The 25,770-nt window shown below is 44.1% G+C and overlaps 1 protein-coding gene across 1 annotated transcript in view; it reads left to right on the top strand.

The window, feature by feature from the left end:
• Positions 1-5,146: 5,146 nt before the first annotated feature.
• Positions 5,147-25,770, top strand: part of LOC104470749 (scm-like with four MBT domains protein 2) — a gene marked incomplete at its 3' end in the record, with an annotated part of 66,352 nt that continues 45,728 nt past the window's right edge. The window contains exons 1-3 of the mRNA XM_010085785.1: positions 5,147-5,307; positions 10,871-10,965; positions 14,267-14,507. Coding sequence (XP_010084087.1) covers positions 5,202-5,307; positions 10,871-10,965; positions 14,267-14,507 — 442 coding nt within the window. The remainder of the gene's footprint in view (positions 5,308-10,870; positions 10,966-14,266; positions 14,508-25,770) is intronic.

Raw genomic sequence — 25,770 nt, 5'->3', positions numbered from 1 at the left:
TGCTGAAGGGCAGAGTCCCGAAGGGGAAAGGAGATGATGTGGAGAAGAGTGCTTGAGGGTGCGCTGGATATCAACTTGGTGTTTTTTGCCCTGGCTCTCGAGTGACGCTTAGTCTCATATTGTGTCCTGTGCATGAGATGATAGATGTCTTGGTGGATCACCTGAGAGAATGATTCAAGATCAGTCTTGTAGTGGCCAACTTGTGTGAATTGTAGACTTAGTCCCAGGGGGCTGTGTCCCCGTTTTCCCTGCTCCACGTACAGGGCCAGTGCCCTTTAGTGTCCGACCATCTCACTTCTTCATTTTGTTTAGACACACACTGGCAAACTTGAGTGTCTAAAATCTTAAATCTGAAATCGCAGCAGATGCTGTGCCAGGCAGGAACCCCTTGAGGGTTGTTCATGTTGTCTGGTCTTTAGATATCCAGCTTAGACCATGCAAGTAGCCCTTTGGAGATGTGTTCTCTTGGTTAGCTGCAAATGATTGACTAGGTGAGGCACATCCCACCTGAGGTGGGTAGGATTGGTAGGCATCATATCTTGTTGTGTGTCATGGGGATTTGTTGTGCTGGAAAACTCCAAGTTGAAGTCAACAATGGAGTCAGAACCTGGTCCAGTATCCCCTGTGTCCTGCCTAGGCTTTTGGTTCATCTGCTCAGGCCTATGTGCCACTGTTTTACTGGATGTAAAGCCATTTGGCCAGGTGGGAGACATTAGCAGGGACATAAAAAAATGATGTGTTCTGGAAGTAGGATGGAAGAGGAGACAACTGCAGTGACGTCTGAGCTCTGGGATCAGGTTAAGGCAGGGCAGGTCTCAGCACAGTCCTGTCCTGCTTCCTGAGAGCCTTGGCACCAATTGCTGCAGTTTCCTAATTGTTCAGGCAAGTGAGTTCTCATTTTTTTCAATGGTTTCCTCGATTGCTTTGCAGTGGCTCTTTCACTCATGGCCCTGCAAAAAGCCTGAAGATGGTAAAGGCTACGTGAAATTGCACATGGTAGTGCCTGGCGTTGAGGGGACTGGGTGAAATCAGCAGGTGCATTTACCAGGAAAGTCTGCTGGGGCCATCTCTGTTCAGCTACCATCCAACTTGTCTAGAAAAAGAAATCCAGATTGCTGATATCCCAACATACCTGGGGTCAAGCTCTGGAGATGTAGTGAGCCCTGGAGCTGCCCGTGGACCCACCCTTCCACCAGCCACATCCGTGGTAGGTGCTCTTCACCGAGGACACGGGGTCATGCTGGCAGCCCTCACTGCAGCCCTGCTGTGCTCACCAAGTGTCTCCTCACTGAGAGGTGGGACCATCTCAAGTCAGTGGATGTTACTGAATTTTGGAGGCAAGGACCAGACTGCTGGGAAAGCAGGGCGATTTCTACTTCTCCACTGTTCAGGACTCAGCGATATGTTGGCACAAGTGATGCATTATCCAGGCAGGAGGTTTCAAGGATGTAGGATCTCTTTTGCATCCTCTGTTCCAGTAGCCTGTGTCAATCCCAATTAACCAAGCATGTATTGCAGGGAGAAGGTGAGTTTTTCAAGACTAAGGGAGAGCCCTAGGGTGCTGGATCTGTGTATGTGTGGGTAGGGGAACTGTCCCTACAGGGTCTTACTCCAAAGGAAGGAAAAACAGAGTGGAATCAAACAGAGATGAGAAATGTAAATTGGGGCGAGGAAGCCAATGCCAGCACTTTTACAAAGAGCCAATATTGATAGAGATGACAAGGCAGCGTGTTTGAGATAATAGTGCGGCTGAGACTGACGGCCGTGAGAAGGAGGAAATAAAAGAGATTCCTTTTTATATTGGCTGGCTTTTTCTGCCTGTGAATTAAGAGTCTGGAATCTGAATTAAATGCCAGGGGAATGGGAGCTGTGTGGGGGAAGAATCGGATCGGTTTGAACCACCACTGTGCAGAGACAATGAAAAGGGATCAGAAACCAGGGAATTTCCCCTCTCCGTGCTCTTTCAGATGCATTTTGTAAAATTTTCCTTTGTGTTCCTGCCTATTGTAGTGTCACCTTGAGCCTCTTTTGTGATGTTTCCCATCCCCTGGTTTACAGGCTGGCAATGTGGCTTGTGGTCCTTAATTTGTTTTTCAGTGGACACAAGTTTCTTCATACTGATGGAGAAATTGGAGTAGAGCGGTGTGTGCTGCTTGTTTGACGTTGGTGATGGCAGGCCAGTCAGCATGCTGCTGTTAACAGTATGGTTGGGGAATCTGTTTGAAGTGCTAATTAGCAGCAATTAATAAGAAGTGAAAAATTAATGCCCTATGTCAGCTTTCTCTGCTAGTTAGTTATATCAACACCAAGGCTCAGAGCTATCTTGAAGCTTATGTTTGCATAAGAGTTTGGTATTGTCACATAGTATTGGAAAAATACTTAAATGCTCTCCTCCCATAAATGGTAAATGAGTTATTCCCAAAATAAGAAGATAAGCTGTAGCGTCTGACAGATCCGGTTTTCATGGGATGTGGATGCTCTCAACATGACATTTCAAAACCAGTAACTTGCCCATAGCTTAAGCAAAAAATACATTAAAATAGAGTTAAACAAACAAAAAAAAATGTTGATGACATTGCTGACTCTGGCCAAGAGACTCTGCATTGCTGCCTTTTAATTGAAGTGGACTCCAAGGATGGGTCACAGCCGTGTTGCAAACACCTTGGGCAGGTTCTTGCTGCTTTGCCCATCTGCTTTCCATTTCTGACAGGAAATGCCCTGACCCAGGAGAATGGGCCTTTCTCATGGTTCTGGTGGGAGATTTGGGGCTTGACTGCATAAGAAACAGCAAATATTGTCGTCATCTGATTGGACACCTTCAGCTTTTTATCAGCTCATAACTTTGTCTTATCAGCATCATAGGAGCATCACAAGATTTAACTACACTACCAAGAGGCTTATCTTTCTTCTTGGTATTTATATGGTTATCCCTGAGTTCTGTTTAAGATGATTGATCTGCTGTGTTTAAATTGGTCTCTCTGTTTCTCTCTGTCCTTTGAAATGTTTTTTAATAGATCCAGATTACATTCCATCATTGCCTGGTCCTAGCCAAAATGAAAATAGCTGAAACCACACAAGGTTTAGCTTCAGCTGGCACTTCCCCTCCATACACATTTGACAAGCTTGATGTAAAATCTTGATACTTAACCATTTAATTATTAATGATATTTACAGAAGTATTCTCTACCAAATGACTTGTGTTCTTTTGACTTTCAGTAGACTGATTGTTTCTCGTTTCATAGTTAATTGAAACTTAATATACACTGGGGATGAGTGATATATATGTTCTGAGGTTAGCTGCACTCAAAATACTCATAGTATATAATACACTTAATTCATTAGCAAGTCCGTGTCAACAAAGAATAGAGATGAAGTGCTGTAGTGGCCATCACAGTGGGGAAATGATCATTATTATTTATGGAGTGCTCAAAGTGTACTAAGCACTTTGCAGAGAGACCAACAAGGATATTGCTCTGAATTGGTTTATGGTCTCCTTTTTCAAAAATACTATTTTTTTCTTTCATTAGCAGGTTCCTTTGGGGTGAGGAATGATGCTTCGTGAAACACCCATGGTTTTGGCATGGTTTAATTGCAGCCACCATGATGCTGTTGTGATTGCTCCAGCAGACAGTCCCACCATGGTTCGGTTAATGGATGTCACACTTACATTTGACATGCTCATCATCTTTTTCAGTTCCTCCTGTAACTGCTCACACTTGTCCATTTCTTCCTTGCAATTTTTGTTGGAACAGCCTTAAAAACTGGGAACGAAAAATCTATGACAGTGCACTCTCCCTCTTTCTTTTTTATAACCATGATATCTGGTCTTCCTGAATATGCTTCTTGAGTAGTAAAAGTTGAAAAAATCCCATAATATTTTTACAATCTTATTACCTCCTGCTTTGCCTGGCCTCCAGCAGTAATTTTTTTCCCTACTTTTAGTCACGCTTCTTACAGGGCATTTGGCATCAGTGCTGCCAGCATAGTCCTCTCTGTCATGCAGGTCTTGGAGGCATCCACTAATAAGCGGGACCAATCCTCCATATCGTATATTCTGGACACACAGCTTCCTTACTATCTGTCTTTGCTTTAGAATATCTTGTGTGAATAGCTGGTTCCCTCTGTGCCCATAACCCAAGCTCTTGGTTTCTCCGTTTTCAGTCCTCCTTTGACACCTTGTAATTCATCACCCTCTCAGAGAGTTTTACAGAAAAGCTCGCTTTGGAGTTCTTTTTAATCTACTCCTAGGGGTATATCTCTAGGTATTGCTTGTCTGGTGGCTTTCTGTAGGTAGAAACATAGTTCTCATTTAGCCTGGTGTCTGATTCAAGATCTAGTCAGTCTGTATTCCTTTTCTCATATCAGTTTTCATCTCTACGTGTTTTTATTTCACTTTGTATTTACTATGGTCATTCCTTCTAGAAGAATCTCCTCTGCCAACATAACTCAATCTACACCTGAGTTAATATTTGCTACACTGCATGGTACTAACTGGTGCAGTTACTTTAGGTCACTCCTCCTTTGAAAAACAGTTGCAGCCAGCACTATTTCGTTAAGGTGTCTGTGTTTTGCATCCTGAACTTTATTTTCTAGAATTACTTCTGTCTCTCACAAGTATTCTTCCTTCAGTGTTTCCTCTGTTTCGTTACCACAAATATCCCCCTTTAGAAGTTTGAATATTTATGGAGTGAGAGAGAGCTCACACAGTGTTAGCCATCAAAAAGTTCAATGCCAAGAGCTGCACTTGTTGGAGGATGGTTGAGTTGGCCTTTCTTGGGTGCCTTTTTTTTTGTCATGGGTTGTTCCCCCTTATGGGCTGGTTCTTCTCTCTCTGTTGGTGATACAAGGAGCTGGACTGAACTTTGAGATGTGGATCCTTTGTGTTGAACACTACGGGTGTAGTTTATTACCTCATTATCTTGTATGTTGTTGTTATAGCTGCTTTGATATTATTGCCACTAAGGGGAGATGTCCTTCATTGTGGTTCCTCATCCAACTCTAGGCTCACTGTGGAGGAGAGAGCATGATTGAAGAGTTACAATCACCATGGAATAACTTAAAAACCGTTAGGAAAGGCTGAAGGAATGGGTTGGTGTAGGTAGAACAAATCAGTAATTTTTTTTTCTTTTAATTTTAGCTCATCCTCTAGGCGCTCCCTGCTGCAGGATGAATTAGGAAGGCAAGGCCTCTTCCTCTAAGCCATGGAGACAAGGGCATCCTTCATCGCCGCCATGCAAGAGACCCAGCATCTCTCCCCAGAGAAGGGTCAGAGCCCAGCCAATGGCAACATGGAGCAGTTTGATTCAGGTGAGCTCTCCTTCACCCCCCATGAGTTGTCTTCACTGGTACAGCCCTCCAACTGGTCACTGGTAGGGGTGGGGACAGTCGTGTTTCCAGGGGAGCAATGGGAAAGGTTGTACAGGTTGAAGGCCTTTTTTGGGTCTTAGGGATTGGACTGTGTCCCGTAGTTGGTGGGTTTGGAAATTTGAGCTTTTCTTCTTCTGGATCTTTCCTACAGTATGTAGCAGCTATTCAAAATTTAAACAAAAAGCAATGGAAAACCTTTCCCAGCACATCATATTGTGTTCTTTCTGTTTCCCCACCCTCTTTTATTTTGTTGGAGTTTTGTGGTTAAAGAGAGGAAATGAATGTTCAGAAATTACAACTATTCTCCTTTGTTTTGACCTTCACCCTCATATCCTTCAGACTTTTTTGAGTGCTGTATTAATTTAGTTTGAGTGCTTTTTTAATGTTCACGAACATTAGTCCCGCCAGCGGAGAGCTGGTCACATGTTGTACTTATGCTCATGGGTATGACTGGGTGCTCTGTAATGCTCTGGGATGGGCACCTAAAGGCACTAAATTTGGGTGTCGTGATACAGAAAAATAAGCGCTAGCTTCTGGTGATTTCTGCTGGAATTGTGTGCTTTAACATCCCATAACGCCTTAACAGGAGGAGATTGTATGTTATGGTGAAGTTGCACACTATGGCTAGACCCAGTCTACTTTCTTTCTGATGCCAAAATGGGAGACCCTTCTTTATGCCATCTCTTCTCTTAGACCACCTCTGCTGCCCATCACACCCCAGGCTGAGTCAGTCCACTCGCTAACCCAGCAGAATGATTTTCTGCCATCTTTGTGAGTTGAACTGGCTGGAGGAAGAGGAAGGGCCAGAGCACATGCTGGTGGGAATGGGACCTCTCCCTGTGGCACTGAATTTTGAATTTGCCTCAGCTATAACTTTTAACTTTATCCTTGCTCTATGGCATGGTCTTACATTGCTCCCAACCCATTAATGACCGTGGCAAAGATTCAAAGGCCAGTCGCAGTTTTCACTGTGAGCTGTGGTCCTTGAGGTGTCTGTATGCTTTTTAGGGTGAGGATGGGCTGCTTTGCACAGCCCCTTGTGCAAAGCAACCGTCTTCTACAACTTTTGCCATTAAAATAATAAACAAGGGTGGCACATCTGGCCTGCAGGTTGCTGGTGGCTGCCTGGGCAGCTTTTAGCAAGTAACTGCTTTATGCTTGTGCAGTTGGGATGGAAATGCAGGTGGGCTTTCAAGAGGTCAGAAGGAGTAGGGAAAAATGAGATGGATGTCATTATAAAAAATGCAAGCTGGCTGTATTGCACTGAAAACGTGTTTGAGATGTAGGGTAGTCCAATTGGTCTTGCCATGATGCTTACAGATTCAACTGGGCTCTTAAGCTCTGCATGTTAGATGGGACACGGAGAGGTGGAAACTTTCCTGTGCTGTGGGGTTGTTAGCCTAGCCAAAGTTTTGGGTTTTTTCCATGGTATAGGCAGTGATTTTGGTTGTTTCAGATGACTTCAAAGGTGAACTGGACATGCTTATGGACGAGAGATGGAGTGTACTAACTGCTTAGAAAGCATGTTTGTCTCAAGGAAACCCCTGAACCAGAAATAGTTAGTGATAGGTACTTACCTGGTGGGGGATGACAGATGGTTGCCCTCATCTAATGGATGTCTCTAGGCATCCAGGAAGAGGCAAAGCATAAAGCAAAACTGCACTGTCTCTTTGTGAGGAGGATGAGAAACCTGGATTCATCCTACCTGAAGGAAGCGGGACACTCTTATGTTAGGTAAGAACATAAATGTTGCCCTGGGTTCTCCCACAGACATGCAAGAGAAAGAGCCTCTCTTCGATAGTGTGACTCAGAGATGACTGCTGAGGGTCATCTAGAGTTAAACATCTGAATCTGGAGCTAAAGTGTCTTAAAACACCTCATGAAAGCTAGTCATCTGATGCTTCCTGTCTCACCAGTGGAGAGAAAGATACAGCTCCAGAAAGCAAGTCAGGTGCTGGGTTGCCTTTGGGTTGATTTTCCATCTGCAGCTGCCTGTTTCTCCCCACTGAGGATGAAGAAAGCTCACCCTGGTTGGAGCAGAGGGGAACTTCTCAACCCTTGTTGCTCACATAATGCAGACCTCTCACTCTCAGTGGGGATCATGTCCTCTAATGCAGATGTTTGCAGAGTGGACACCTGCAGCCTGATCTAGTCACCATTGGATCCGTTTATATCCATGGGAGACAGGTAGGAGCCTCTGGGGTGAGATTCAGTTGGCCAACCATACACATTGTTTTGGAATGAGAAGAACTGGCCTGTGGTGCCTGAATTTCTTTGGGTATATAGATCTTGGTGACCAGCCCAGGGCTATGCCAGAGGCTTGTGGTTGATTAGGTTCTCCCCTGATCATGCTTGGTGTGTGAACTGCTAAAGCATTTCAGTTCTCTGTTCACTCAAGAAGTTGTGAATGTGTCCATGTGCTGCAGGTGAGATGGCTGAGCAATTTGCCACAAATACATTCTTCTTCAGTGAAGCTTGGGAAAAATCTGTGTTTCTGGAGCCACAGGTTTTGGGTCTTTTATCCCCTTTTATTTCCCATAGCTAAACATCCTGAGAGGCTGTTTACAGCTGGAACAGTGGCATTTTTATAGTGTCAATGCACTAGCACTTTAAAGGTATTGAAAGGCTCACAGAGAATGACTTGTTGATTTTATTTGCCATCCTGGGCTTGTTTATACATCAGCATATTGTAGCCTACCCAGCCTTGACTCTTTCATTATGGAAGAGCACTGGGCCTAAGTACCAATAATTGGAAAGGGAGCCAGTGTGTAAAATAGGCATAACGCCAAATGTGTTGTCTCAGGGGGTCTCCAGCAAACTGAGGGAGGTTGGGAAGAGGTGTCCTCTGCTCCTCAGCAGTAGGGCTTTTCTAATGGACGAGAAAGTTTGAGCGCAGTCCCATTATGTGTGTGGATGGGGTGGGTCCCTTGGGCTGGTCTCATCCTTGGGCCATGATGTCTGTGCTCTGGATGCCCCGCTGCCAGCTTTCTGGAAGGGAACAGAATCCATAATAAAAGCATTTTGGAAACTTAACCATCCCTTCAAAATCCTTTGTGATAAAGTGAAGCAAAATAAAACACTGATGCCTTGATAAATGAGTTCTCTGACATTATTTTTACAGACCTTGTAAAAGTAATTTCCTGATAAAGTCTGCAGATAAAACACTGTGGAGGGGTCAGACTTGTGATGTGTCAGAGAGAAATGAACTGACAGGGAAGGAAGGCTGCACCTCTCACACTGTCTCCCCCCTGGGGTCTTGAAGCCCCTATTTGGGTTTAGAAAGGAAAGATCTGGGTGTTGGTTTTTTTAAACAGGTGCCATTGTGAGTTTTGCTGGACTGCGTGTGAATGAACCTGCTGGTGGGGCTGTGGGAACAGTGGGGCCAGTGAGTCTCTCTATTTTGGCATGTGGCAGGGTAGGTCATGCATAAGAAGATTATGAAGTACAGGAGGACTTGAGGCAGTGGCCCGGGTTGCCCAGAGAAGCTGTGGATGCCCCATCCCTGGAGGGGTTCAAGGCCAGGCTGGATGAGGCTTTGGGCAACCTGGGCTAGTGGGAGGTGTCCCTGCCCATGGCAGGGGGTTGGAACTCGATGATCTTTGAGGTCCCTTCCAACCCAAACCACTCCATGATTCTATGATTGGTTGTGCTCAGGGTAGAAAGTTGCTTAAGCATCAGAGTAATTTTGATCCCAGGATGGATTAAGCATATCTGCCCATCTACTCACAGACTGACATCCTTTATTGTAGAGGCTCAGCCTTTGAAATCTCTGGACCTGACTCTTCTCTGAAACATTAATGCTGAAAAATTTTCCTGATCATCTGAGTTGCTTGCCTTCATGATATAGATGAGGGAAAGAGCAAGTTCTGCATGATGCTCCTATCTTGTGGTTAAGCCATGGCTTATCTTACAGCCAAGAATGAACAAACCCCTAATTTTTGGTCAAGTATCTTACACGGAGTCTGTTTCTATGCCTGGAAGTTTTTGCAATCATTGCAAAAAACAAAACAAAGCCCATCCCTTATTCTACGTTGAATTTTCTATTTTCAGGTTGTAATCATAGAGTTGGGTTATTTCTTGTCTTGCTGAGTTGAAAAGTCATGTGGTAGCCGCTTTATCATGGGAGTAAATGTTGATTTACTTCTTCATATTTAAGCAGGTTAATTGAGTTTAAGGTAAGGAATCCGACCTTAGACTTGATGCAGCGCTGTGCAAAGTGTTTAACGGCGATGACAGCTCAGCACTCCTCTTTGAACTCCCTGGCAGTTCTTTACCCTCCACCAGCTCTGTCTCAAAAACCCTCTTCTGATCCACTTTTTTCCCCTTGCCTCTCTATGTCTGGCTCCTTAGGCAGCAGGTAAAACTTATGTCTTCCCCTTTTAATAATGAGAGATTCCCATGGCACAACATAATTTTCTGGTCCTGAAAAACTGGAGTCCTGTAGCAATAATTGCAATAAATTAACCCTGCTATTTTCTTCATAAAACTGTCTGGGGAGGTTTCTTAATTCAGTTTGTCATGAGTCACTTTAATTACATCATGACTACGCTGATAAATGTTTGGGCAGGTAAGGGTCTCGCAGAGTTTGCCTGATAAATGCTTATTTCAGAGAGCTTGTTGCTAGACTGTAAATATTTTTGCTCTGGGGATGAAGCTGGGTTTGCGAGATTGCCTGGGAACAAAATGAAAACAATCAGATTTGGCTGATTTTCTATAAGTGAAGGAAGATTTATTTTTAATTGTTGCTGTGTGTGTTTCGGCGATGGTTTGAGGTCTCAGCTCTGCTCTAAGCAGTATGTTTATTAAAAAAAAAAAAAAAGTCAAGTCCTTTGCTGTGGGGAAGGATTGTGTGGGACAGTGGTGTGGATGGGGGAGGCATGATGCAGAGCCCCAAATCTGCGATGGGGCAGGAACAAGGGCTGGGAGCAAGAAGGCAGTAGTGGTCTGGTGAGGGGTGCTGGGGGATTTGGGGGAAAGCAGGCATAGGGATTTCTGGGTGGAGGGATGCTGAGGAAGGAGAGAAAGGGTGCTGGGGGATTTGGGGGAAAGCAGCTGTAGTCTTGGGGGAAGAGTCAGGCTTAGAGATTTCTGGGTGGAGGGATGCTGAGGAAGGAGAGAAAGGGTGGCAGGGCTGAAAATGGGGTTCCCCAGTCCCAAGGGCTGGGGTGTTTGCTCTACACACTGCTCAGTCAACAGAAGCAGCTTTTAATATTATCACTAGGACACTGCTGTACAAAAAGAGCACAAGTGCCTGTTGCAGTATGATGGGTTTGTTCCCCCACTGCTGGGAAAGCAGAGTCACTAACCAGCAGTTAAGGGCTGGTTGAAACAGATAAGCACAGATCTTTAAAACAAGCTTTCTGGTTTCTGTTGTGTTGATGTTTATACTGGTTGCTATTCTCACCCTGAACACTTTGACACAATTTTTGCCTTCTTTGGCTGTGTTTTAAGCTGCTTTTCTTTTTCTTTTCTTTTTTTTTTTTTTCCCTCTGCTTTTGAACAGATGAGGGCTCCAGCATTGAGGATGCAGACTTCAACTGGGATGAGTTCCTGGAGGAAACAGGAGCCAGCGCTGCTCCCCACACCTCCTTCAAACATGTACGTTCTTCGTCTGAGCCTTGCGGGCGTTGCATGCATTCTGGTTTTCAGGGGGTCCCTGGAGAACTGAAGTGGGGTCTTACCATTTTGGGGAGAAATTGTCCCTCTGCATGTGCGACAACCTGTGTAGGAATGGCCCCCCAGCTGGTGTGAGGTGAACTCGGGGTGTTTGCATCTTCTGCAATCACAGCTTGGAGGGCTGTGCCTGTGCCACTGCCTTATCCTTTGCCTTGGGTTCAGATTTTCTATTTTTGAGGACTTATAGGGCTCTACTTTTCCTTATAATGCACTCATTTTTACTCTTCATCTATTTTTCCCTCTCCTTATTTATTCATTGCTGTCCATCCCAACCCATAGAGATTCATCTCACAAGAGTGCCTTATCTCTCCAAAGCTGTCCTCTTAACGCATGGTTTACTGACTAGCAGGGTCCCTCAGCTCTAGAGCCCAGCATGGCCCATAGGAAACCATCTCTCAGCCTCCTGCCTGGAGATGCTGTCTCAGGAGCATGAGAACCAAGTACTTGGGTAGGTGTGGTGCTTTTCCTGGGTGAACATCGCTCATGTAGACAGCCATGGTAATTACAGCATTGTTTCTGGCTCTGGTCTGTGTTAACGCAAGTAGCATTTGAAATCTCTGGTATCTTGAATGATGAAGAAGCATGCTTTGGAAGAAGGATTCTGTCTCCAAGCAGAGCCCATCACTGTTAAAGATACGGTTGTCTGGGAGCAGCTTCTCCATCCACCAGCAGTTGTTCAACCTCTTCTGTTCAGCTCCACGTGTGTAATGTCACATAAGGACATGGGATAGAAGTTAAGCTGATGTATGAGTTCTTCATCACAGTCAAGAGCATGCACGTGTGTCCTCACTGGTAGATTTTTCCAGGACATCTTTGTCATTCAACTACAAGATTCTGCTGTCAGAGATGTTGGGGCCTTATGGGAAGGTGTTATGATGGTCTGAGTTGAGCCATGACAAATCGTGGTGGTTCTCTGTCCTCAGCTGCAAGTCCCCTGAAGATGGTGCTGCTCATCCTGCTACCCAACCCATCAGAGCTGTAACCTGTTCTGCTACAGTGGCTCATTGGTTGGCTCCTCTTCAGCCTTGCATGGTCCGGGGGATGTGGATATCTTCATCATGAAGAGAGGGTCTCTGGACTGCTTTGCACTGAGTCTGTTTGGTGGCAGAGATGTCTTTTGGGAACAGTTTAGTTGTACAGCATTGAAGAAAGCTTCCTGAAGAACCTGTTGGTACTTTAGGAGAAGTCTCTGCTTGGATGACTGCATTCACACAGTTAAATGACCTTTGTCTCCAGGTGGTTTCTTTGCTTGCTTCGAAGGAGTAAGGAGATGCAGTGATGAAAAGCCTCTCTTCCAGCTACATCTGAAAAAAATAATACAATCCTCCACCCTCTGTTTTGCTTCCATTTTAATAACAGCAGAGTAGTGCAGGACAAAGGACCATACTTCTCTATAGTGGAGACTTACAGAGCGATGCCGAAGTTTTATTATAGAGTTTATCCTTGGTCCAGCAACTGTCTGGAGAGAGAATTTTGTTCCAGGGTTCTTCTCTGGCCCCTGAACCAAATACCAAATCCAGGTGAAAGTTCTGTGCTTCATGAAGCCCTTAAAGATGTCTTTAGGTGTGTGGAGATGCCCACCTCATCCTGCTGATGGTGCTGATTGTGGTGTCTCACAGCATCTCCATCGACTAGGACTAGGACTGTCGATCCAAGTGTGGGGAACAGTCCTTAGCCACTCTGCTTCACAGTCTTGAACTTGGTCCACCAAAAAATTTGGTTGACTAGGAACCTGAAAGCTGTCAGAGAAAGTTATACTGTCTGATTCCTCTCTTTTTGTGATTTCCAGTCCCAAGACCCTTGCCTCCAGAATACCACTTTGGTCTTTACTTATGGTGAGCACAAGGAGAAAATCAACAAAGGAACATGTATCCTACATTATAAATGAGGACCCTTAGCATCAGAAGAGCTAAGATCCTTTCTTGCCACTAAGGGAAGCGGTAAATGTCACTGACCTTCTTCAATCTTGGATGATCTCCAGTGTTTCCTTCCAACCTCAACTATGCTTTGACTCCAGGCGTTGATGCTGATGCTTGTGCCTGCACAAGTAAAGGCACATGGAGTGCTGTAACCTGCAAATAATAAATGACTTTGGCTGGGCAGCCCTTGTGTCATAAGCTGGAGCTGGATGAGTAAGGCAGTACTAGCGACACCTCAGAGCAGCTCAGTGTTTTCTCTGCAACTTGTCATCCTCAAGTCTGAGAAGTCCTCAGGTGGCCAAGCAGACCATATTATATTTATCTTTGTGAGTAAAAGAGGCATTTTAACCTGTCATTTAAATGAGAAGTTATTCAGAGACAGGTTTAAACCAGACTTTACAATCTCTCTGTTTTCAGGATGAGATAAAGTACTAAGAAACCTGTAGGAACCTGGCCTCGAGCATCTCATAGGGAGTAACAGGCTATGTTTTGGATGGTTTTCTGAAGACATAGCTGGCACCTGAACCAGTCATTCACCTGTTCTTTACCAACAGCAGCTAGAGACGTCCCACTGGCCCTTGGAAGATGCGTCACTGTGTGCCCACAGCAGGCCCTAGTGTTTAACGGCAGTCCCTGCAGTGTCCTAGAAGAGATGCTCTCAGATGGCAAGACAGTGACCCAAACTGTTAACATCTTTCAGTGATGGGTCGTGCCTTATTTACCAGAGAGCAAATTGGTTGAGACTTGATCTGCTGTGGATGGATTTAGGAGAATCACTCTTCTTGGTCTGCCTCTTACGGCATTCAGCCCTTGATGCTTGTCAAGCCTCAAGAGGTGCTTCAGTGTTGTTATACTGCTAATTATTATAGTTGGGCTTAACTCCTAGAGGTGTTTAGTACCTGCCTTTCTGCCTCGCATGTGTCCTGTGATTCGCCTGATGGAGCTGTGCAGTGGGAAATGCGACTTCACTTGAGTTACACCACCTTTCCCCCAGGTATTAGTGAGGTTTATGATGTGAAGATGGGTACCAGTCCTCTCTCAGATGTAATGCACCTGAGGTTGCCACTCGTGGAGGGCCTCTTTGGAGCATGTGGGACGTTGCATGATGGGGTATATGCCAATGAAGTATATGGATGGTCCTACCCGGACAGATTGTGAAGGAGGTGGTTGGGTTGAGGAGTACAATCAACTCGTGTCCTATCCCAGAGCTGCTCTTTAAGGGCAGCATTATCTTGCTTAGCTGGGGAGGGGGGGTCTTCTTGCAAAGAAGAAAAGGTAACACCTTGCCTTTCTCATTTTGTAAGGTTGAAATCAGCCTTCAAAGCAGTTTCCAACCAGGGATGAAGTTAGAAGTGGCCAATAAGAGCAATCCGGACACATATTGGGTGGCTACGATCATTACAACATGTGGACAGCTCTTACTGCTTCGTTATTGTGGCTATGGAGATGACCGCAGGGCAGATTTCTGGTGTGACGTGATGACAGCAGATCTTCACCCCGTTGGCTGGTGCACGCAGAATAACAAGGTCCTGATGCCTCCAGATGGTGAGTTCTGTGTGTTTTGTTAGGGTTGTGCTCTAGTACTGGGCTGGTGGTTAATCTCCAGACTTGCAGTCAAATTTGGAAAGGGTATTCCAGATCCTCAGCTGAAGTTGGGTGATGCAGTCAGGGTCAGGTCTCCACGGGTTGATGGGTGATTCAGTTTGCCAGTCAGCCTCTAGCAAAGGCATTTTTGCTCTAGTTGGTAATAACAGAAGGCACTTCTGCAGGAAACTGTCTTAATGGGGGAATTTACTGTTAAATTGCCAATCTGTGATTTTCAGCTAGGGGAGAAAATTCTCCTATTCTTGTAGGAAGGAGGGGTGAAATTTAGAGTGAGAATAAACGGAAATAAGCAAGATCATTTTGGGTGTAACCAACATCAGATGTTGACTCTGCACTCAAGTGTTTTACTCTGACAGTTTAAAACCTTCCATTGCCAGATTCTTGCAGCTTTTAATTCCAGTGGTAAATACACATGATTAAAGATAGTAAATTCGGTCATCATAGGCTAGGGCATGTCCTGATTATCAGCTCTTCAGTGCACAAAAGCTGAATACAAGAGCTGTAGGTTACTGAGTGGCCCGTGTGGAACAGTTTGTTAGTAATGCAATTGGATCCCCAGCGTGGAAGAAAAATGGTGGGGTTTTTTAGCTATGTACATCGACAGATCAGCTGTGGATCCTTACCACTATGTAGCTCCAAGCAGAGTTATACTTGTCATATGTATGTTGCTCATGTGTATTCCTGCTATATATCCCGTTTGTTCTGGGTTGGGGAAGAAGAGATGAATATTTAGCCTCCGGCTTGTGCATGTGTTTAAGAAAAGTCTCATTTGAGGATTTTGCTGCTGAAGTTGTTCATTTGCTTTCTGTTGAATGTGACCATTGAAAAACATATATATGCCATTTGTGCGCCATGTGTTGTTTCTCCTGGTGTAGGTGTTGCCTGACTTCCCACTGAAGTGAGCTGTCGGCACGGTCTTTGAATCACAGCTGAAATGGACTCATTCCTGCCTTGTGTGTGCTGAACCTTTGAGCTTATCTTTTTGTTCTGGTCTGTGTCTTTTGAATAAACAGAGGATTGATTGCTTTTAAAAAAAGCATTCTTGAAGACAGATATGGTTGAGAAATCTGTTGGCTTAGCACTAGTAAATCAAACTGATGTGAGAGGACTTAGGTATTTTGTTTTATTGGTCTCTTAAACTACCTTTTATAACGTGGATTATGGTCAATGTTACCAGAAAGGTGTACAGTGCTATAAACTAAATCTCAAAATGCCAGGGTCAAGGGGTAAGAGATCTTATCGACTGTTGTAATAGAAAATAACGATTGTTTTATAACTGGAGGCAACTGCTTTTCATGGAAATGTTGGAATCTGCTCTTTGGGTTGTGGCTACTTCATGGGAATTGTCTTCCTTGAATGACTGCGAATGTGCAGTGTGTCATGCCTCCTGTCTCCTCTGGCTGGATGATGAACCGTATGCCAGGGTCTTAAATTTGGACAACTGCCCTGCTTTGTTTTGTTTAGTTTTGCTTTTTTTTTCTCTCCCATTCTTAGTGAATAAGCTATATTGAAGGTATCTCAGTGTAGTTTTCAGAAATAAAAATAAAATGCATAAGTTGCAATTTCAAAAGCGATTTAAGCATTTAAGAGCTTGAGCTGTATTTTGAAATGAGGCATCTAAAATGCCCAGGAGGATTTGAGCCTTCAGGACTTCTCTCACTTGGGAAAGAGAGAGGTCCTAAACGTGCTCATAAATCTTCTCTGGGTGTTTGCCTGTGGGGTTCAGCCTGTGGTCAAAGGTGGGCTTTCGAAGATTGTAGCTGCTGTTGGGACACCACAAGGAAGAGGCTGGATTTTCAAGAGTAGCCCTTGTCTGCCGTAGGGAGAACTGAGCTCTGACCAGCTTGTGAGCGCTAGATTTGTTGTACGTAGATGTCTGGGGTTTGTCCTGTGCTTTGCTGCTTAGTGAGCATATCTCCTAATGACCCAAACTTCATTGCAGTGCTGAGAGTTTTAGCTGGTGAAGCCTGCAGGATAAGACTGTGCATTGGTTATAGAGAAAGTGATGTTTTCAGTGAACTCTGGGGAGGTTTTTTTTTGCCTTTTCAGCATTGCACGCTCTTTTGTTGTCAAACCTTTGGAAGAAATGAAAGCCAGCTTCCAATTGCATGGACGTATTTTCTAAGGACCTGGTTCAGCACACCTTGATTACAGTGAGGCTATCTGTTGGCAAGACCATGCAAACAGTATGGCCAGGGCCAGTTTTCTGTTGTTAAGATTTTATTTTAATCAGGAGCTGAGGGCTTTGATTAAGAAGCAGATCTGCCAAAGAGAACTTGTTTAACGGGCAAAATACCAGCACTGGGACAATGCTCTGTTTCTGTTTACAAGTCAGATTGGACTGACTGGTGCTTGTCTTATAAATGGGATACCAGACAAGAATGGTGCAGGGTGATAGGACGAAGAATTTCATTAGATGGGAGAGGGATGTGCAAAAATGGGCCAGTTCTGTTTAGCAGCTCAACAGAGCTTTGATTTAATGTTCATCATTCTAAGGGGCAGCTGCCAAATTATTATTGTTTATGATCCCAATACAAGGAAGTAATTTAATTTACATACTGTTACGTGATTATTTATTGGGTGATGTTAGTATTGCATCATGGTGCCTGCGAGTATAATGTCAAGTCATGTTACGTCCTCCCATGACATTATGCGATGCGCTAGAATAGGACTGCTCAAGCCAAATACTTGAGTTTGCAATAAAATGTATTGGCTAACGAAAGGATGGTGTGAGCTTGTGTGTGCCTGCAAGCTTCACTCTCCACCCCCTCCTTCCCTGCAGGAAATCAAAGGAGTAAAATTGTAGTTACATCAAGCTTTGCCATTAATTATATTTTTCTCATTACAAATCGGTGTGTAATTTGAATTGCAAACTCAGCTATCCTGGCAGAATAGATCTGTTTACCATTCAAAGCAAAATGAAAATTATTTAAATTAGTTAATATGGAACTCATTTGAATGAATCGGATGTTTATTCATGAACTAGCTGAGGCAAGTGTGAAGCTGTCCTTATGGTCTGTAGGCTTTGGCACTGATCAGCTCTAAAGTCACGTCCTAGGACAGAGATTTCTTTTTTTCATTGCATATTAACTATGGTGTAGACCAGTGGGTAGCTACTGCCTGATGTAGTTGAGTGTGAAATTTTCGTCCTTTCTGACAAGGCCTCTCAGCAATTCTGATTCATATGAGGAAGGGCAACTTGCATCAAAGTTCATTGACAGTGGCAAGGCTGTGGTGGTGTAGTAGGATTTGGTTTTTGCACTATGGGGTTGGGATGTAACATAGACGTTCCATCAGTTAATTAAAATTCCTCTTTTATATTAGCCTGCTTAGAAATAGGGACAGCACTTATCCCATCCTCTGTCTTACCCAAGCACTGTCCTGCTCCTCAGCACAGAGCTGATGTGGTTGTTCTTCAACATCCTCCATCCCTTAGGATGTTTTACCCATTGAGCGTTGAAAATTTAAGTCTAAGTAAACTTTCTCTTACTAGCAATTCCTTTACCCATGGAAGGAAAAGAGGTCTCTTGCCTCCTGTAGCCTGTTATTTCCATGTGCTGTTTTCCTTTGTTGATGACAGTTGGGTTCATGAACACATTTACCATTGGGTAGAAGAGCAGTGTGGAGAACCTGACAAGCATAGTAGCTAAATTATGCATTGTGAACCATAATGTCTTTTGATTGACACTTGGGTGTTTTTTGTACAGATTGCAGATTTACAGCTGAGCCAACAGAGCTGAATCTCTCCTGGCACTATCTTAATGCATTCTGGGATACGCTGAAGACACTGGACGACAAGATTATTGTGTACACTTGTAATTGCCGTGGTGGTTCTGCTTTAATGTTGTTGACAGATGGAAATTCAAATGGGGCATTTCTGTGTGCAGATCTGCATGGTAAGCTTGAACCTGCTTGCTGTGTAAACCAGGAGATGGAGGAGACTGGAGATGTAGAGAAATACAGCAGGGAGAGAACCAGGTCTGTATTTTGATTTTTACAATGAACTGGTACAGATGGGAAAACACCATCTATCCTTGGATTTGGTGATCAAGATGATAAATCGTACTGTGATTATGTGTAGGAAAGCAGCCTTTGCTTCTGTTACACCAGAATAAGGAGGATTAAAGCTGAAAAGCCTTATCCTGGGGTGAAGTGAGTCCCTTTTGAATGTGCCTGAGTTTCATCAAGTGAACTATGCCATTAAGAGTGGTGGGCATAAAGCATTTCCCTTGCCCAGCCTTTCTGTGAAGGCAGACATTATCATTTCGTCACTATTTGAAATAGATTTTTGCATTTTGCTCACATCAGGTTAACTCTTAGCCTAGATCCAGGCCAGAGGAGGGGAATTTCTCTCAAAGTGGTGGGTCTGATTCTGGATAGGGTGTGGATGAAAAAGAAGATAAAACTTGTGCCCCAGCAAGCTGGGTTGCCTTTAAATGACAACTTGTTGGGTTTTTTTTTGTAATATCATTATCTGAATTTGTCACAGGGCCAAATCCTACTCTTTGAGATCATTGTTGTAAGGGAGGGGAGAAGTGGATCTGGTTGGCCAGGTCAAAACTTACGGCGCCAGGACTCACCAGGTTCTGCATAGTCAAAAGATGGTCAGCTGTGTTGCACAGCCTGTTTGTGTGGAAGATGTCAGATAGTTTAATAGATAGAAGAAATAAGTTAACTTTGAGCCAGTTTTTCTGTTTTGTTAGTCCTGAGGTGAAATCATCGATGGATGTAGTAGTTAGAACAGATGCTGGGGCTGGGCTACAGCAGAAAATAGGATTGAGAGAAGATTGGGCACAGGGGATGGGAAGAGGACCAGTAAGGGGAGATGGTGGGACAGGAGCAAAGAGAAGAGCAAGCCTTGAGCAATCACTTTCTGCTCGGGGTGTGGATTTGGTGTCATTCAAGACAGTGCACAGGAGGCTTTTTGGAGGGGCACAGCTGGGGGTGGTGATGTACCCTATACTCTTGACGTTCAGCATCATTCTTGGAGGTCACTTGTGTCCACCAAGCTTGTCCACAGGTTCTTCAGAGAGTGATGTAGAGATAATGTTTCTGAAAATAGATGAAGGCGTCCAGAGCTTCTCTCTCAGAAAATGCGATCACGGATGGTTGATTTTTTAACCAAAGCCAACTGTCCCCAGTAATCTCATCCTAGAGGAAATAAAATCTAAACTATGCCTGCAGGTCTGTAATCATAGTGCAGGTAGAGGGATCAGATGGGCAGCGCAGACTTCTCCTTTTATCTTTGTGAGGAGTTGGCTCACCTCCACTGCCTTATCTGAGATGAGTTTACTTTTCTGCTGGTGTAATTGAGAGCAGATCTGGCCCTGGTTTAGCTCTTTCACTGGAGGTTCACCTGAAATATTTCTTCCTAAGAGCTTGAGGCTGGAGAAAATCAGTAGGCATTCACAGAGTTTATGCTATTTTACATTAGCTAAAAACTGGGCCCTTGAGCCAAGCAAAATGAAACTTGGAAATCTTCTTTGGTAGGTTGTACTGTCAAAGACTGTGGATGTTTCTGAAGTAGTATATAGATTTTTTTATTTTATATCTTCTTTTCCCAATCCTTGTCCTCTTTTTCCAGTAAAAAAAATGAATATAGACTAACCTAATGTAAACAGATTTCAGAATTTCTTTATTTTAAATACTGCAAGTGACTCCTGGTACAGTGTTTTATGTGCGCTTTTCAAGTCGACTTTAGCAGACTATTAATTATGCGGGGGTGATGTTAGCATAAATAACTAGTCAGCAAATAAATGTCAATTAAATATTCTATTAGCATAGTAGGCAGCTTTATGCATTGACATAGAACATTTAGCAGATTATACTTAATGAGCATATAAAAAATAGCTTTTTTTTTTTCTTTGCTCTCCTAATGATGGTGGAGGGGAGGAAAGAGGGGAGTTAAAAATAATGCCAGCTGAAGAGACAGGGGTGTTGGGCTGAAATTTGCCTTAGTAGGAGCCATGTCAGTTGACTCCAGTGCCTCTTGGGAGCTTGCAGCAGCTGGAAATTGCTGGAGCATATCATGGCTTGGTATCTCCCCTCCGGCCCTATGCAGCCCCTTGCAGACTTGCTCCCAAGAAGAAAATATTTTCATTATAGCACTCACGGGAGTTTTTTCCTTCCTTTCCTTGACGTGACTTAAATGGCTCAGTGTGGGATGTGAAAATTCAAGAGTTGGCCCATCAGGGTAATGTTGCCTTGATCAGGAGAATGGTCTTTTCACTTCTGTGTGAAACTGCAAATCTTTTGCATGCACTGCTGCTTTAGTTACTTTCAAAAGACTTAATATTGCCAAGTGAGGCCCTTTTGGGGTAAACTGAGTGTAACAGGCCCCCCCATGTGTCTTTTGGGAATGTAAGTAACTGTTGAGACACTGTGCAAATGTGGCACAGCCTGGCCAGTGGGACAGGCTTTGAAAAAAGTGTGAGTTGTAGACTTTATCAAATGCAGAGTTCTTGAGCATCTCCAGGTCTGCTGGGCTCGAGGTCAATCTTCTCCATTTAGATTTTCCTTTTCATGTAATTTTTCAGGTCTAGAGGCGTTGTTGCAGAGAACCTTGTAGGGATGAGATGCTGGCAGGTTTGTAAGGTAGGCTTGGAAGTAAATGATTTATCCTGGTGTTTCTGTTGTGAAACTCAAAGAAGCACTGTGAGTGGGAAATGCGAGGTGTGCGCTGCTCTGGCTTTAGCTTGGGCTGCCATGAGTGATGGAGGCTATTGAGGGGAAAAATCAATACTTGGTTAAACATAGGTCCTGTTGGTGGAAGTTTTTCAGAAGTGAGGTGGAGGTGGTCCTTAGGGATCATACCTACAATGAAGCTCCCAGTCTTGGCTCTGCCGTGACCCTGTGGTTTAGGTACCTGGGAACGGGTACTGTCGGGCTCTCTTCTAAGGGGAAGATTTCCCCTGGGATGAAGCCCCATCAGCTGGAGTCACTCTTTGTGCTTCTCTATTGAGTTTTTAGTGGAGTTGACGTAGAAAAGGTGTTTTTCCCCTTCACAAAAACCGTAACTGCTCTCATCAATATTTTCCTTTGGAAAATAGTAATTTATTTTTTTTTTTTCCCTCAAAAATGTCAGGACAGTTGTTTCTGAGATTAAATACCCAAAATGTTGTCTTGAGTTGCAGCAGTGCCTTACGGGATTCATACGTGGGTGCTGGTCCCTCCTTGCCCTTGTACCTGGGTTAGACTTTCACGAGGGTCTGGTTTTTCCTTTGGAGTCATCCTGAGATACCTCCTCCATGCCCCACGAGGTGCTGTTGCTGAGGATCAGGCATTTGCAAAATGAAAGCCATTAAAGATGTTTTAAGCTTCCATTAAAAAAGCCCAAAGCTTGCACATGAAATAGGCTCTGTTTATTAAAAGCAAGAAAAGAACACAGTTTAATCAAAACCTAATTTTCCAGTAAGAAGCCATTTCAGCGGAAACATATCCAGCAAGCCTAGTTTCCAGGGACAACAACATCTGCTTATGCTGTATTTCTATTTATTTATTCTCACAAACAAATGGAGTAAGGGAAACAGGAGCTGTCCTGACCTGACAGCCCATGGTCCAATGAGGCAGGGACGCAAAAAAAAAAAAAATAATTGCACAAAGTGACTGTGGCCACCAAAACTGGGCGGGACCCTGCAGCACACCTGAAATGCCTGCTCAGCATCTGTTTTGGGATGCTTTTTTTTTTTCAGTCCTCAGGATTATTTGGGGAAATTAGATTTGGCCTGCACCCAGAGAAGGTAGCAGTGCAACTTTTTAGAGAGGTGACAGTTTCACGGATGCAATTGTCCCTACACAGTCCTAATGCAAATTCTAGATTTTTGCACACTTATAGGTGGAGAGTACTTTCATTTCTGTTTTTAAGTATGACCCATCCTCATTCCTGTACTGGACTGAGCTATATAGTCAGTAAAACTAGTAAAACAATATTGCAGTTTGGCAGCTAACACTGAGGATAATGCAGGGCTGTTTATGCTAGTGTGTTACTAACCCAACCTGGAGCATGGGTTTAATCTGCAGGTTGGCTGTCAGCCAAGGAAGGGTTCAAGAAGAGGTTTCACCAATGGAGTGAGGTTTGATAACCAATGACTCAGACATACCGATACTGAAACGAATGCACTCACTGACTGCTTTTCCCTTGTCTGGGTAGACTGGCTGTCCTGACTTTTATTTCCCTGTATTGCTACTGGTGCATGGTGCCTTTTTCCATAAATGAATGATGTGGCCGTTCCCATAGCAGGAACATGGTAAAGCAGCAGTATGGTTTGCAGCACTGCAACGGTCCCTTTTGGGTGGTACAGGGAAGGCTGAACTATTTTAACTACAACTATCCTGTTATGATTCAAGAAGCAGCACCTTGCGTACAAGCAACAATGGAGCTGAGGGTCAGGCTTATTGCAGTGAAAACTGAAAGCCTAAATCCTTTTATAAACAGTCCGGAGGTGGGGGAGAGACAAGCAGTGGTTTTCGTGGACTTTGTCAAGTTATAAATATATCCAGAGTGAAACTGATAGTATGGAGCTTTATGAAAGATTTAATGAATAAATATTTCATGCCCACATGGTGCTTCTTCAGTAACGCATGCTGTCAGTAAAAAGCAATAAACAAAGAACCTCCTTCAGGGTTTGTTCGGGCTTTTAAATTAAACTAATTTAATCAACTTTTTCAGTCAAGCTTGATATTAGTTCATTTCTGTACACAGCACTGTACTCGGATCTGTTTGTTTTCTCCTGATACCTGTTCTCCTATTTGGAAGATTCTTGAATATCAAAGAATGATTTGTTTTATCCTGCCCCTATGGTGCACATCTGGATTTTCCAGGCAGAGAGCACAGTCTGACTTTTTTCCTTATCCTACAGCTTGAGGAGTCAGCCATCCTCTACCATCACAGCCGTAGGTGTTGTGGGACCCCCAGCTGAGGTTTTCATTATCCAGCAGGAAGATTACTTGAGCATGTTGGTCGTTTTTGAATGTAATCAAGCAGGCATCTTTTTGGGTTTTGGAAGCCTTTAGCACCCAGGTTTGCTATTTGAAGGACAAGAACTGCCCAGAAGTGCTCTGGAGTCTCGCCCAATATGGGCAGTAAGGCTTGCACACTTCTGCACTGGATTGCTGCACAAATTTATGAAGGGAGATTGCAGTGCTCCTTAAGCTCAGGCTTGGCAAAGCCAGGGCTTGGGTGCACTAGTGTTATTGCTTTATGGTTCACTGTCACAACAAATGGCCAGGATGAGATCAGGATATGTACTAGCTCTGTGCTCCATGTCTTTGCAATACTTTAAAAAAAAATCTTGAGACCTGATTTTTCCTTGGGAACTGCAGGACTGTAGCCAGTTGGTTCTTTCACAGCTGGATAATGCAAGTGAAGAACAAGTAAAACACAGCAGGGAGGTAAAAGCAAGGGTGATCAGAGAGGTAGAGCTAACTTTGGGAAGGCATCTATAGGCAGGGCAACTCAATGAGCTGAAGATCTGCTCAAAGTTGAACGTTGATGCACCTTTGCCTGGGGTGGTGGGGCTGGACACAGGTGCATGGAGTGGGGCATTTCTTGGCTTCATTTTCCATGAAAAGGAGTAAAAGTGCTTTGCTTTCTTCCCTCCCCTCTCCCAACCACTGATGTAGAACCACTTGTTTTTGTAGTGGACAAACTTGGGAACTGATGTTTATCCCTCGAGGCTGGGTGGAATATGTACCCACAAGGTTTGTGCCACACTATGGGCAGTGACAAAAAAGAGGGGTTGTATTAGAAACTGAGGAAGCTTTGCTTGTCCCAGCCCATGGAGACCTATATTTCATTTAGTTTTTAGTGTTATTAGGCAGCGTGTGAGATTGTGTATGTACAGATCAAAGCCCAAGCCCTTTGCACGTCAGAAGGGTTCAACTTGTGTTCAGGAGAAGGCTCCACCATGGCTACAACATCCCTGGAGGGGTTCAAGGCCAGGCTGGATGAGGCTTTGAGCAACCTGGGCTAGTGGGAGGTGTCCCTGCCCATGGCAGGGGGTTGGAACTAGACGATCTTTAGGGTCCTTTCCAACCCAAACCATTCTGTGATTCTATGAACTTTGGCAAAGATTGATGGGGGAAAACTCCCTGGAGTAATGCTGAGCTGCAATACTTGACTGATCCAGCCTCAGTTGTTGGCAGAACCAATTTCTGCTGTGGCTCCCAACCTCCTGCAAGGAAAGCATATTTCGATGTGACTCAGGCTCCGTTCAGGATGCTCAGAGGGCTTAAGATGAGCAGTTGAGACCCCATGGCTTCGCCTTCTGCTGCTCACAATTCTGGTCACAGTCCATGGGATGACACTGCAACTGCTGCTGTGACTAAACCGTTGGTTTTGAACCTGACATTTTGTACAAGGTGTGCTGGAGGAACCGAGATATGGGAGGAAGAGAGTAATTGCAACATGAGGCAGAGACTGTGAATGAGAAGCTGCATGTCCAAGGAAATATAGGAGGAAAAAAGCTGTGAGCAGACATCGGGCTTTTCTGTGAATAGAGATTTCCTGAGATTTCCTCGTTCTTTAGCAGCAAGTGAAATGGTGCATTTTTGGAAGCTACCTTTTGAGACCATTTCAAGTAAAATCTCCCTTTGACGATTATTGCAAAAAACCCTCTCCAGCCGTTGCACAAAAAAGCAAAATCCTCCTCTCAAGGCATTTAAGTGCCAGGGGATGGAAGGATGTAAGTTATTGCACAGTTAAAGTCCCGATGAGGCTCCTAATGAAAAATTTGGTTGAGAAGACAGTAAATTTTAGGAATACTGTCTCTGAGGCTCTGTGTTGAGCCACCATTTGATGTTATCCAACTATTTGGTGGAAAGCATGTGAAACGTAGATCAGTTGAGAATCTGCAACTTCTTGAGTTGCCATTGAGGAGCAATGTCCTTATTCAAGTAAAGATGAAGACCCCTGAGCTGCGTGACTCAGTCGCGAGTGTGGAGATCTCCATGCCTTGAGTAACCAGCAGTTTTCTGAGTTGTTCTTCAACACTCACACCTCCTGGGGCATGTGCTCTGATGCTGTGTAGCTAGAAAGCCCAGAAATCATAGGAAAATGACCCTGAAAGCATAGCGCTGGGTGGAAACCACTTTATTTTTTTTGACATAGTCAATGTAACTAATGTCCAACTGAATATATTTTTTTATTAAATGTTCTTTGAAAATAATAATCGAGGGATTCTAAGCAGCCATTTGGGGTAATTGT

The sequence above is a fragment of the Pterocles gutturalis genome, unplaced genomic scaffold (genome assembly GCF_000699245.1).
Source record: "Pterocles gutturalis isolate BGI_N339 unplaced genomic scaffold, ASM69924v1 scaffold21515, whole genome shotgun sequence".
NCBI lineage: Eukaryota > Metazoa > Chordata > Aves > Pterocliformes > Pteroclidae > Pterocles > Pterocles gutturalis.
The sequence above is the reverse complement of the archived record's forward strand: the minus strand, read 5'-3'. Positions and strand labels throughout refer to the sequence as shown.